The following is a 15,356-nucleotide window of genomic DNA, read 5'->3' as shown; positions in this document are numbered from 1 at the left end:
GCTCTGTACAGTGAGGACAAGCAGGGCTCTGTACAGTGAGGACAAGTAGGGCTCTGAACACTGAGGACAAGCAGGGCTCTGTACACTGAGGACAAGCAGGGCTCTGTGCACTGAGGACAAGCAGGGCTCTGTACATTGCGGACTAGCAGGGCTCTGTACACTGAGGACAAGCAGGGCTCTGTACACTGAGGACAAGCAGGGCTCTGTATACTGAGGACAAGCAGGGCTCTGTGCACTGAGGACAAGCAGGGCTCTACACTGAGGACAAGTGAGGCTCTGTACACTGAGGACAAGCAGGGCTCTGTACACTGAGGACAAGCAGGGCTCTGTACACTGAGGACAAGTAGGGCTCTGTACACTGAGGACAAGCAGGGCTCTGTACACTGAGGCAAGCAGGGCTCTGTACACTGGGGACAAGCAGGGCTCTGTACAGTGAGGGCAAGCAGGGCTCTGTACACTGAAGACAAGCAGGGCTCTGTACAGTGAGGGCAAGCAGGGCTCTGTACACTGAGGACAAGCAGGGCTCTGTACACTGGGGACAAGCAGGGCTCTGTACAGTGAGAGCAAGCAGGGTTCTGTGACATGCCCCCGGCTCACACAGCAGGATGATGACAAGCCAGGAGTCTGCTGTCCCACCCTCACTTCCTGTATTTTTTCTATGCACAGACACACAGGCAATAGCTGCAGGAACCAGCTAACAAAAAATAAATACATTTTTAACCAATGTGTATTACAAATATACATTCAATTTTATTATCTACAGTATATAAAACATTTTTGCAAATGGCAGGTACACTTTTAATCTCACAATTTTGGTAATGTTGGTAACTATGAAAACCATCACCATTAGGTCTGTACAGCTTGTTCTATTGTATTATGTTCTTGATTTACAGAGAAAGCAAGTGTCTCGGATGATACTTTAACCCGAAGAAGCCGTCATTTCTGTGTATGCACTTGTCACTGCCTTAGCAGGGTGTTTTCAGACATAGCAGGTATGTACAGGATAAAGTAGGGGATCTAAACACTGTACAGGAGAGTAATAAAAATAAAACAAATCTGTAGGTTCTGTTTGCTGTACAGAAGGGTAAATGGGGCTACATGCCCTAGTCATTACTGGAAAGAAAGTATGTGTAACAGACATAAAGGCAGACCCTAGTAATACAAGGCTTAGTCTATAATTGCACCAGCTTTGCAGTCTTCATTGTGGATTCCATTATTTCTGATGAGAAAAATTGAACATGCAGCAGTCTCTTTCAGGTAGATCTCTGCAATGCAACAGATCTAACAGAATATTCCATTAATAATTATTAAAGGGTACCTCTCATCAAATAAACTTTTGATATATTTTAGATTAATGAATGTTGAATAACTTTCCAATAGCATGTTAATGAAAAATCAGACCCGATCAGACCTGTCAGAAAGCATTTCTGACTCATGCTGGAGTCCTAAACACTCAGAGCTGCCAGCCGGCTTTGTCCACAGCCAAACAGGCTGTGAACAAAGCAGGCTGGCAGCTCTGAGTGTTCTCCTTTGTGAACAAAGCAGCCTGGCAGCTCGTAGTGTTTAGGACTCCAGCATGAGTCTGAAATGCTTGCTGCCAGGACTGCTAGGGAGACCCCTAGTGGTAATTTCTTCAAAGTGGAAAATTAAATAGAAAGAAGCATATTTTTTAATAACCTGCAATTGTAAAGTTATTCTGCATACATTAATCTATAATATATCAAAAGTTTTTTTGATGAGAGATACCCTTTAAGTTACAGTTATCTGTCTTCTGCATTCAGTACAGTCTCAATTACAGTTAAAGCTCCCAAACAGAATCCAAGCACTGTGCAACAACAAATATTCTGTGCAGCAGGATGGGCATTGTAATTCTCTGCAGACAATGTGCAACCCAGCCTTCACTTTATGGACAACACTGAAAGACAGGATCAACATTTTATGGCATAATATATAAGCAGAGAATGGAATATATGACTATATTCCACTTTATACTAGAGCCCTGTATGGGGCTATTTTCATAATCCAGCTCCTGCTCGCTCCAACTAGATTTCTGACCATTACAGCCAGCTCCCGCATCATGGTATCCAATCCCACCTACTCCCACAAACATTTTGTCACAACTTCCAGAGTGAGTACCCCCTGTGGCATTTTATTACCCCCTTGTCATTTAATTACCCTCTTTTGTCCTTTCATCAGCCTCCTGGGGCATTTTAGAGGTTTGCAGGATTTTGCAGGACTCGCTGAATGTTCTGTAGCCGCAACCTCATTACTGCCAACACAGCAAGTTTTTTTATTGGGTCCTGCAGGCCCTGCATGATCCCAATCCTGATGCAGGGCTCTTCTTTATACAGTATATAACTTACAGTCTGTCACCAGACTACAACTATCAGGATGACAATATCATATTAGAGGGGTTATATGGCCCTTACCAATATTTCTATATATTTTATTTATGGTACATTTGTGTGGGGGCATCCATCTTGCTTGTTATAACAGCATTTACAGATATGCTTTACAGCAAGCTCCAACGAACAATAGACTGGAGAGAACCCTATTCACTTCTATGGGAGAGTTTGCTAGGGATTCTCTGTGACCTGTGCAAAGGTCATTTTGCAGAGAAGGGGGAGAGGCTGAGATCTGACCATCACCTATTGTGAATATAGAAGTTACAAAAAAAGGGAGGGGGGTTATCAGTCCTCGAAAGATCCCTAAATCCCTAAAGTTGGTATTTAGTCACAATTTTAATGTAGGTTTGAATACAATTGGTATGTGTACTAGCCACTTTTCAACGCAGTTAGAATGTGTGTTAGCCCAAGTCAATGAGAAGAGATATTAAAGGGGTATTCCAGGCCAAAACTTTTTTTTAATATATCAACTGGCTCCGGAAAGTTAAACAGATTTGTAAATTGCTTCTATTAAAAAATCTTAATCCTTCCAATAGTTATTAGCTTCTGAAGTTGAGTTGTTGTTTTCTGTCTAACTGCTCTCTGATGACTCTGTGCAGTTCCTATGGGGATATTCTCCCATCATGCACAGCTCCCGGGACGTGACATCATCATTGAGCAGTTAGACAGAAAACTTCAGAAGCTAATAACTATTGGAAGAATTAAGATTTTTTAATAGAAGTAATTTACAAATCTTGAAAGAACTCCGTCCGGCACCAAGGTATGAGGTAAAAAAGGCTTGTCTTTATTTATGCCACAGCAGAATACATACAGATAAAGATGTCTGATGCGTTTCGCCCTTTGCAGGGCTTAATCGTAGACGATTAAGCCCTGCAAAGGGCGAAACGCGTCAGACATCTTTATCTGTATGTATCCTGCTGTGGCATAAATAAAGACAAGCCTTTTTTACCTCATACCTTGGTGCCGGACGGAGTTCTTTCAAGTATAAGGAGTTGCCGGAGGCAGTGCCGGCAGTCCGCAGCACAGGTGCGGGAGGTGTCCGGAGCTGGTGAGAGCGGTATCCATATTCCTTTAATTTACAAATCTGTTTAACTTTCCGGAGCCAGTTGATATATATAAAAAAAAGGGTTTTTGCCTGGAATACCCCTTTAACAACTAAAACCTAAACTAAAAGAAAGTCAGTCCTCAGTTGTATCTAATTAGAATGAATATAAAGTTAAAATATTCTGGTCAGAATCCACATATATATATGAAATAATTACATATCGTTTTTATTGTATACAGAGGCTGCAGTATAAAAAGCAAACTGCAGGGCCCTCTCTTGCGATTGTCTTAATGCAGAATAATATTAAAAGTGGTGATAGTCAGATAGTGTTAAAGGGGTTATCCAGGAAAAAACTTTTTTTTATATATCAACTGGTTCCAGAAAGTTAAACAGATTTGTAAATTACTTCTATTAAAAAATCTTAATCCTTTCAGTACTTAGGAGCTTCTGAAGTTTAGGTTGCTCTTTTCTGTCTAAGTAATCTCTGATGACACGTGTCTCGGGAACCGCCCAGTTTAGAAGAGGTTTGCTATGGGAATTTGCTTCAAAACTGGGCGTTTCCCGAGACACGTGTCATCAGAGATTAGACAGAAAAGAACAGTCTTAACTTCAGAAGCTCATAAGTGCTGAAAGGATTAAGATTTTTTAATAGAAGTAATTTACAAATCTGTTTAACTTTCTGGAACCAGTTGATATATAAAAAAAAAAAAAAAAAAAAAAAAAGTTTTTTCCTGGAATACCCCTTTAACCCCTTAAGGACTCAGCCCATTTCGGCCTTAAGGACTCAGACAATTTAATTTTTACGTTTTCATTTTTTCCTCCTCGCCTTCTAAAAATCATAACTCTTTTATATTTTCATCCACAGACTAGTATGAGGGCTTGTTTTTTGAGCGACCAGTTGTCCTTTGTAATGACATCACTCGTTATATCATAAAATGTATGGCGCAACCAAAAAACACTATTTTTGTGGGGAAATTGAAACGAAAAACGCAATTTTGCTAATTTTGGAAGGTTTTGTTTTCACGCCGTACAATTTATGGTAAAAATGACAGGTGTTCTTTATTCTGAGGGTCAATACGATTAAAATGATACCCATTATTATATACTTTTATATTATTGTTGCGCTTAAAAAAAATCACAAACTTTTTAACCAAATTAGTACGTTTATAACCCCTTTATTTTGATGACCTTTAACTTTTTTATTTTTCCGTATAAGTGGCGGTATGGGGGCTCATTTTTTGCGCCATGATCTGTACTTTTTTTTGATACCACATTTGCATATAAAAAACTTTTAATACATTTTTTATAATTTTTTTTAATAAAATGTATTAAAAAAGTAGGAATTTTGGACTTTTTTAATTTTTTTTCGTTCACGCCGTTCACCGTACGGGATCATTAACATTTTATTTTAATAGTTCGGACATTTATGCACGCGGCGATACCAAATATGTCTATAAAAAATGTTTTTTACGCTTTTTGGGGGTAAAATAGGAAAAAACGGACGTTTTACTTTTTTATTGGGGGAGGGGATTTTTCACTTTTTTTTAACTTTTACTTTTACATTTTTTTACATTTTTTTTTACACTTGAATAGTCCCCATAGGGGACTATTCATAGCAATACCATGATTGCTAATACTGATCTGTTCTATGTATAGGACATAGAACAGATCAGTATTATCGGTCATCTCCTGCTCTGCTCTGCTCGATCACAGACCAGAGCAGGAGACGCCGGGAGCCGCACGGAAGAAGGTGAGGGGACCTCCGTGCGGCGTTATGAATGATCGGATCCCCGCAGCAGCGCTGCGGGCGATCCGATCGTTCATTTAAATCGCGAACTGCCGCAGATGCCGGGATCTGTATTGATCCCGGCACCTGAGGGGTTAATGGCGGACGCCCGCGAGATCGCGGGCATCGGCCATTGCCGGCGGGTCCCTGGCTGCGATCAGCAGCCGGGATCAGCCGCGCATGACACGGGCATCGCTCCGATGCCCGCGGTTATGCTTAGGACGTAAATGTACTTCCTGGTGCGTTAAGTACCACCTCACCAGGACGTACATTTACTTAAGGGGTTAAAATCATAATAAAACACCTAAAAAAAAGTTCACTGTGAATTGCTAAGGAAAATTAATAAACAACCAAAAGGCTAAATATTTGTAAAAAAAAAATTAAAAAATTTGGGTAACAAATTACAGTCGATACATGTATCAATATAGGGGGAGATTTATCAAAACCTGTGCAGAGGAAGAGTGGTGCAGTTGCCCATAGCAACCAATCAGATTGCTTCTTTCATTTTCCACAGGCCTCTAAAGAGGCCTGTGGAAAATGAAAGAAGCAATCTGATTGGTTGCTATGGGCAACTACCTCACTCTTCCTCTGCACAGGTTTTGATAAATCTCCCCAATAGTCCTTGCAAGTGATATTTGTCCCCTGTAGATTGTGCTGTGCAAAAATGTTTATATTGTGTGATTAATGTTGGGAAGAAAAATACAAAATCAAAATAATGCTTCTGTTTCCTGTGGAAAAAAAAGCAAAAGCTACATGCTGTATATTCCCCATGGGGAAAAAAGTGCTGCCTCTTGTGGAGATGATGATATAGCCCTATAAACTTATTCAGACAAACATGGTATGTCTCCTATGGGGGAAATGGTACTTCATGCCGTCTCCTGTAAAAGTATGCATATGTTTTATTTTTACTGTAGGGAACGATGTTGTATCTTGTGGAGAAGATGATATATCCCTATGAGGAGAGTCTTTTGTTTCCTATGGAGAGAGATGATATGTCCCACACATTTTTCAAATAACAACTATATTAATTACAAACGTATTGATAGTAAGGGGTGCAATTTTTAAAATTGTTCTGCCAAGGGGTACTTGGTCCAAAAAAGTCCAGGAACCACTAACTTACAGGAACAAATAAGTTGCTGTGAATAGCTTAAAGTACTTCTTTTTCCTCATAGGGGACATGTTATCTCTGTTAATAGGACACAACAGACTCTCCTCATAGGGATATATCCTCTTTTCCACAGAAGGCAGGGGCGTAGCTATAGAGGTAGTAGTCGCATCGGGGCCCTGGTGTCTAAGGGGGTTCCAAAGCATATCTGCCCCATAAGAGAGCCGTACAATTGTTGGCATATGGGGCCCTTTTGCAGATTTTGCATCAGGGCCCGAAGCTACTGTTAAAATATTTAATATACAATTATAACTTATGCAAGGGTATACAAGATGGCTGACAAGAGTCAAAACCTAAAATGGATGTCGTGACCTTTAGGAAAGTTAAGCTATAGCTGAATACTATACTATTCTAAGAATAGTGAAAGTTGAAACTACAGCAGTACCATATATGTGAAGGGTAGTAATGTCCAATCAGTATGCAAGTTAAGCATGACATAATGTATACACCCTTAAGTTAAAGATATACTCAAACCAACCCACTAGGAGGAGATATATATAGATAAGTATATTTATGGATATAAGACGTAGTATAACCACGCCCACATATGTAAAGAACACACCCATAAGTACGGTATTTAAGAAGACTGCGTCACTAGGGGGCGGCATCATTAAGGAAGCATCATTAAGGAGACCTCACTCATTCGTGGAGGACGAGGAGGGCATCATGAAGCAAGACCATTGAAGAAAGCCAAGCCAAGAGGAAGGAGGCGGAGCCAGACCAGTCTGATGAAGGAGGAAGCCATCTTAGGCTGGGTTCACACTACGTTTTCTCCCATATGGGAGCGCATACGGCAGGGGGGAGCTAAAAGCTTGCGCTCCCGTATGTCACCGTATGCGCTCCCGTATGTCATTCATTTCAATGAGCCGACCGAAGCAAAACGTTCGGTCCGGTCGGCTCATTTTTGCGCCGTATGCGCTTTTACAACCGGACCTAAAACTGTGGTTGACCACAGTTTTAGGTCAGGTTGTAAAAGCGCATACGGCGCAAAAATGAGCCGACCGGACTGAACGTTTCACTCCGGTCGGCTCATTGAAATGAATGACATATGGGAGCGCATACGAAGGCATACGGGAGCGCATACGGTGACATACGGGAGCGCGAGCTTTTAGCTCCCCCCTGCCGTATGCGCTCTCGTATGGGAGAAAACGTAGTGTGAACCCAGCCTTAGATGAACTTTCCATGATGGATCCAGCCCACACAACCCTCAGTTGGTGAGATGGTTCTGAGAACATGCCTACACGTCCTACTGTCATTATTGTAATACTTAAGCAAGAACTGTTATTTATATAAGATTAACTAGTTTGTTCTGTCTGCCATATTTGTCTATGAGCCTAATAATAAATGTCATTTTTGTTTACTTAAATTGAAGTAATGCGAGTAATTTATTTCTCTCCAATGGTGACTGTGTGATTTAATATGACCAGTATAAGAATGTAACAGCTACAAGCTACTCCTCTGCCAGACGGTAACATCGTTCCCTACGGTGAATATCTGGTATATCCATTGTTTTACAGGAAACGTCATGAAGTACCGTTTTCCCCATAGGAGACATACCATCTTTCTCATCTTTCTCCGCAGGAGTTTACACACTTTCACCACAGCTAGATACCAACATCTCCACAGGAGACAGCTCTTTTTTCCCATGGGGAATATACAGCATATGGCAGCAACATTATTATTATTTTTTTTTTTTTTATTGTTCTTCCCAACATGAATAACGCAGTATAAACATTTACAAGGGGCACAGCACCATCTACAGGGGTCAAATGCCACGTGCAAGAACTATGTGATACATGTATCAACTGTATTTCGTTACCAACATTTTTTTTACATTCAACCTTTTGGTTACAAATTGATTTTTCTTACCAGGTCACAGTGAACATTTAGGTGTTTTATTAGGATTTTAACACTATATGACCATCACCACTTTTAATATTATTGTGTATTCAGACAATCGCAGGGGTCTGGTGGTTTGCTCTTGATGGAGTAGGCCTCTTTTACTCATACATGTTGTCTCTTACTTGTACTATGAAGCTCTATGACAGTGGTCTTCAACCTGCGGACCTCCAGATGTTGCAAAACTACAACAATAGAGTTGTAGTTTTGCAACATAGACATCATCAGAAGCCATACTGTGGAGAACTTCCTCCCTCACTCTGCTACACACAGCCCAGAGCAGTTCAGTGAGTGAGATGAGCTATGATTGGCTAAGGCTGCACCCCCCCCCCCCCTCTCAGAACTCCAGACTGCACTTTCTGATTTTGGACTTCTGCCAGGCCAGCAGGAGTCCAAAGTCTATGCAAGAGATGAGTGGAAATATGCTCTAGACAACAAGGGAGACACATAGCGGGAGCCTTTTTAACCCCTTAACAACCACGGACGTAAATGTACGTCCTGGTTTGGCTGTACTTTGCGCACCAGGACGTACATTTACGTCCTGTGTATGACCGTGAGCATCGGAGCGGTACTCGCGTCATACACGGCAGGTTCCTGCTGCTATCAACAGCCGGGGACCCACCGGTAATGGCCGACATCCACGATCGCACGGATGTCCGCCATTAACCCCTCAGATGATCTGATCAGTACAGATCACGGCATCTGCGGCAATGCGCATGATAAAATAGATGATTGGATTGCCCGCAGCGCTGCCGAGGCGATCCCATCATCTGTAATGGCGGACGGAGGTCCCCTCACCTGCCTCCGTCCATCTCCCGGCATCTCCTGCTCTGGTCTGAGATCGAGCAGACGAGAGCAGAAGATGACCGATAGTACTGATTAATGCTATGCCCTATGCATAGCACTGAACAGTATTAGCAATCAAATTTGATTGCTATAGATAGTCCCCTATGGGGACAAAAAAAGTAAGTTTAAAAATGTAAAAATAAAAATCCCCTCCCCCAATAAAAATGAAAATTGTAAGTTTTTCCCATTTTACCCTCAAAAAGCGTAATTTTTTTAGAAACATATTTAGTATCGCCGCATGTGTAAATGTCCGAACTATCAAAATATAATGATAATGGTCCCGTACGGTGAACGGCGTAAATGTAAAAAAAAAAAAAAAGTCCAAAAATGCAGCTTTTTTTTGTCACATTTTATTCCCAAAAAAATGTATAAAAAATGATATAAACGTTTTATATATGCAAATGTGGTATCGATAAAAAGTACAGATGAAGGCACAAAAATGAGCCCTCATACCGCCCTATTTACGGAAAAATGAAAAAGTTATAGGTACAAAAAGTTTTAGATTTTTTTTAAGCGGTACAAAAATATAAAATTATCTAGCCACGGGTATCATTTTAATCATATTGACCCACAGAATTAAGAACACATCATGTTTACCGTAAATTGTACAGTGTGAAAAGGAAACCCTCCAAAATGTGCAAAATTGTGGTTTTCATTTAAATTTACTCCCCCAAAAAATATTTTTTTGGCTTCGCGTACATTTTATGGTAAAATGAGAGGTTTCATTACAAAGTACAATTGGTCACGCAAAAAAGGAAAATGCTAAAATAAAATTGGCCTAGTCCTTAAGGTGAAAATGGGCTTGGTCCTTAAGGGGTTAAACATAAATAAAACATAGAAAACTTTATTTTTTTTAAACAAAGTACATTAGAAATATTTTTTATTTACCATACGGAGTGCAATGGCAAAAATTTGTTTTAATGAAAGTGCCCATTTAATACAATTGACATGATTAAAAACAATATATCAGTTACTAGGCAGAAAAAAGAATGGCCAAGAAACAAAAAGAGGTATTAAGTTTTACTGTTAGCTGTCTACAATTGAAATAGGCACTCTACTTTCCCTGGCTAGCACCCATCCTTAAAAATAACATTCCGTTAGTCAGTACAAACTTTACAAAAGAAAGAAATAGATCAATATATCTTCTTTGCAGATGCTTAGCTTTTAACACTTAAAATAAGTCTGAATGTCAACTGCTAAATAAAAGCATAATGATATATCACACAAACTCATTTATAAATGGATTTATAAAGCATTATAAAGCATAAATCAGATACAAATAAAACAACCAGCTTAAAGGGGTATTCCAGGCAAAGACTTTTATATATATATATATATATATATATATATATATATATATATATATATATATATGTGTGTGTGTGTGTCAACTGGCTCCAGAAAGTTAAACAGATTTGTAAAATACTTCTATTAAAAAATATTAATCCTTTCAGTACTTATGAGCTTCTGAAGTTAAGGTTGTTCTTTTCTGTCTAAGTGCTCTCTGATGACACCTGTCTCGGGAAACACCCAGTTTAGAAGAGGTTTGCTATGGGGATTTGCTTCTAAACTGGGCATTTCCCGAGACAGGTGTCATCAGAGAGGATTTAGACAGAAATGAACAACCTTAACTTCAGAAGCTCATAAGTACTGAAAGGATTAAGATTTTTTAATAGAAGTAATTTACAAATCTGTTTAACTTTCTGGAGCCAGTTGCTATATATAAAAAAGTTTTTGCCTGGAATACCCCTTTAATTACGTTACCACTCTTTATACTACATTGATACCTCTGTTCTCTATACAATAAATACTATGTGTACTTACTTGATATATATGGATTCTGACAAGAATATTTTTACTTTATATTATTATTTTATTTTTTTTTACATTTTTGAGTAGTCTATATCTATTTAATTTTTATAATTTATTTTTTGTTCATCACATCTAATCCATCCCTCTTATTCTATGGGTACATTTATTTTTATTAATAATATAAATCAATACAAATACAGCAATGCCACATGGTGCAATTTTACAGATGACATTAATATCTGACATCATATCACATAATATAGATAATCCCTCTTATTCTAACTAGGTGTTTTTAGTTTAGGTTTTCAGGGACTTAGGGATCTCTTGAGGATACCTTTTTTGTAACTTATAAATTTAACTATTAGACACATTGGAGTATTTGTGGCATAGTCAGGTAGCCTTGATTTCCTTTGTTGTAAGCTTCACCCCCTACTGTTTGTTGTTACGTCATATGTGATGCAGTCATATGTGATGAGGGGACTATATTTATACTATGGTATGATATAGGCTTAGTGGGCAGAATGGTGTAAGATTTAAAGAGAATCTGACACCATTTTCATCCACACTAAACTCAATATACTAGGTTATAGTGTGGGTGAACTGCTTTACAAAGTGGGGTCACTTTCTTAAATCCATTTAGTATATGCAAAGTTCTGTCACTGTAAACTTCCTGCTGCATTGACATCCAGTGCATACAGGAGGAGGGGAGCCAGCTCATTCAGCTCCCCTGACTCCTCCATATTCTCTGTCGGCCCGGCCCTCTTCATTGATATGGCAATTTAAAGGAGTAGTCCAGTGGTGACTCAGTGGTTAACAACTTATCCCCTATCCTAAGGATAGGGGATAAGTTGCAGATCGCGGGGGGTCCGACCGCTGGGGCCCCCCGCGATCTCCTGTACGGAGCCCCGACAGCCCACGGGAAGGGGGCGTGTCGACCTCCGCACGAAGCGGCGGCCGACACACCCCCTCAATACAACTCTATGGCAGAGCCGAAGCGCTGCCTTCGGCAATCTCCGGCTCTGCCATTGAGATGTATTGAGGGGGCGTGTCGGCCGCCGCTTCATGCGGGGGTCGACACCCGCTATCTGGCCGGAGAGCCTGGCCCCCGTACAGAGAGATCGCAGGGGGCCCCAGCGGTTGGACCCCCCGCGATCTCAAACTTATCCCCTATCCTTAGGATAGGGGATAAGTTTTTCACCATTGGACTACCCCTTTAAGGTCATGGGTGAGCGCTTTTCTCATGGCATTCATTAGCATATTAATGAAGGGTAGGGCCAGGCAGACAATATAGAGGAGGCAGGGAGATGAGTGAGCCGGTTCCCCACCCCCAATGCGCACTGGATAGCAATGCAACAGGAAGTTTACAGTGACAGAACTCTATATACTCAACGGATTTAAGTTAGTGACCCCTCTTTGTAAAGCTGTATAACCCAGTATATTGGGTTTAGTGCGAGAAAGCATGGTGTGAGATTCTCTTTAAGAATAATTAAAAATATAGATAGTAAAATTAGAAAATGATGCATTAGTTCATTCTTCTGAAGATATTCTTTTTAAACACCTGATTAGTAGGCCCACTGTTCTGCATTCATTCTACAGTAAGTGTCAAGCACAATGCCAATTAAAACTTTTTTTTATTTACATTTTTTTTATTAGAAGATGTTGTTATCTTATATCAAATCCTTTATTTAATTACACTTAATATAAACTATATATAACTATACACATACAACAATAAATGGTGCAGCACTTCAACAATAAGAAACACATTTTCAGTGCCAGGTGACTTAATATTGACTAGGGTTAATATTTAGAAAATAGAATAAAGTTGCAGCATCCCAGATGATCCAATGAGAAAAGTGAAACATGGTTATTGATGTATATATGAGTCAAATGGGTAAAATTTCTCCTTGAGGAGAACACCAGAATGGTCTGGGAAAAAGGATATGCAAAAGAAGCCCAAGTACATCTTCTTTTCAGGTAGCTTTTCCCTTAACATCAGTGCCTTACTCTGGGAATTTATGCCAAGCCAAAAGTCTTTGCCGAAGGAGAGAGTACCTATCTGCAGACAGCTGTATCGGGGTCCTGCCCCTTGTCAGTAAAGAGCAGGGTGTGCTGTCTTGGCTGGTAAGAGGCCTGTGGATGTGGGTCAAAGGGGAAACATTTCAGGAGAGCTCAGAGTTCCTCTTTACAGAGGATTTTCATACCAGCATCTTACATTAGACACATTCCATGTCAGTGGAATATATAAATTACAAAATGATCTAACACAAAAATAAAAAAAAACATGATTGTAAATGGGGAAAATAGTACATATTAAAATGTATATATATATATATATATATATATATATATATATATATATATACTTTATGTAAATTTAACACTTACATAGATTTAAAACATTATTTGAAACATTTGTACACATCTACACAGTACACAATATTATACAGGTGAAAATGCTGTCATGTCAGTGAGTAATGTCGAATGATGCTCTAACTATCCTCCCTTTCAGTGGCTGGATGGGGCGGTGATTGGTTTCCATACAACTTGATTGATTTCCATCTGTTTCGGTGGCAAAAAGGCAGCGGAATCGAGATAACTGAAAAAGAATGTTTGTAGTCAGTATTGTACTGTACATAAGTTCATTTTAGCACAAGATGCCTGACATTTAGGACACATAATAGCCAATGTTTGTCTACAGCAAGAGAATAGGTTCCTAGTAGAAAGTCCAATGATGTACACAATGTTACATACAGTGGCATAGATTAAGACAGCTACCCCGGTATCCTATAACTAAATGCACTGGCTAAAGCAGAACGGCTGGTTTTACCTGACATCCTGCACATGATGCATATTTATATAATAATGAAGAGGCCCAAGTCTCAGCACTGGAAAGGACAATACAGATTAAAAGATATTGTCGGAAGCACTGATTGGTTAGTTGGGACTTTTGAATCCTTTAATGAGTAGAATCACATATTAGTGCAATATGAAAAGGTATTGTCACATCCAGGGATCTTGCCCCAACCACTGTCCCTACCTACATGGTCCCTACCTACTTGGACGATCCACCCTAAATGGTGGCCCCAACTGGGCTACACTAAACTAAGTGCCGAAGTGTTAACAGCGAGTTAACAGGAGCAAGCCAGAGGGTCTGAACCAAGAGGTTAGCATAGTCCAATTTTAGGGAGTCAGGACAGGCAAAGGCCACTAGAGAGTGGCGAAGTACAGCAGGCAGGAGTAAAGTCAGGGATCAAACAAAAAGTAAGGTCACAGGAAGTCAAACAGTATAGGAATGGAATGCAGGGAACAAGAACACTAGTGCCAGGACAAAACACAATAACGGGAATAGGACTGAGATGCTGATCAATTTAAATCTCCCACCACTGGGGGGAGTGACCACTGATTCTGGAGCTGATTGACTAGATGCTCTCGCCTCCTGATAGGCCAGCATTTCACTCACTGACGAATGGCCCTGCAACGTGCAGCACCATTGTCAAGATGACAAGGGATAGCTGTTGGTGGCAACTAGAAGAGGAGCCGGGCAAGGTACATATGTAGAAGGTATGTCTGAAATCATGAGGACTAGCCCTATCTAGCCTTATTTACACCTAAGTTTTCCTGCTGATAGGTACACTTAAAGTATTCATAGCCTATTATAAAGAATGTCAACAAAACACATTTAGCAGCATTTATCTGACACTTTATAAGAATGCATATGTACAAGGCTTACAAGTTAACCATTGCTTTGACATGTCAGAAGTTTTGATCAGTGGAGGTCTAGGTGTTTGGACCCCATTGATCAGTAAAAAAAAAAAAAAAAAGGGGGCATTGGCATTCAGCTGGGTGCTATGCCATTTGTTTCACCTTAACACTATAAGCCACCAAAGGTAGTTAAAAAAACATATTTCCAATTCACAGATTCCTATTCATGTATTAAACCACATGATTATCTTTACTAGCAACTAACTACATAGAAACTCTCAGTAGCCATGTATATCTAGTATATATCTGTATATGACTAAATTAGAGTTTCTACCACACTGGCTACAAGTGATAGACTCTGTATATAATGTTAGACCCTGTATATAGCATTTATTGCCAGCTTTACCCCTCTGCAGGCTCCATTTCTGTCAGCTTTCCCTAAAGTCATCTCCAAAGCGGGTAGAGACTAGCTGCTAAGATATTTTCCATAGACAAGACAAACAAATTATAGTACATCCTGCTACCCTATCTTTCTGTAGCACACCACCAGAAGCAGTAGCAGTATGGAAGACATAATATAGCAGTGTGTTCTATGAATTCAGCACTGGAGTGTGTTTCACACACATCCTTTCTCCTTCTTACTCCTTTCTCTATAAGGTTCTATGGGCAGTGTAGCCCGACCTCTCAGTGGAG

The 15,356-nt window shown here is 40.0% G+C and overlaps 1 protein-coding gene across 1 annotated transcript in view; it reads right to left on the bottom strand.

The window, feature by feature from the left end:
- Window positions 1-13,351: 13,351 nt before the first annotated feature.
- Window positions 13,352-15,356, bottom strand: part of CA13 (carbonic anhydrase 13) — a 56,179-nt gene continuing 54,174 nt past the window's right edge. Inside the window, exon 8 of the mRNA XM_056522257.1 lies at window positions 13,352-13,557. Coding sequence (XP_056378232.1) covers window positions 13,426-13,557 — 132 coding nt within the window. The 3' untranslated portion in view covers window positions 13,352-13,425. The remainder of the gene's footprint in view (window positions 13,558-15,356) is intronic.

The sequence above is a fragment of the Hyla sarda genome, chromosome 5 (genome assembly GCF_029499605.1).
Source record: "Hyla sarda isolate aHylSar1 chromosome 5, aHylSar1.hap1, whole genome shotgun sequence".
Classification (NCBI taxonomy): domain Eukaryota; kingdom Metazoa; phylum Chordata; class Amphibia; order Anura; family Hylidae; genus Hyla; species Hyla sarda.
This window is presented reverse-complemented; position numbering and strand designations above follow the sequence as displayed.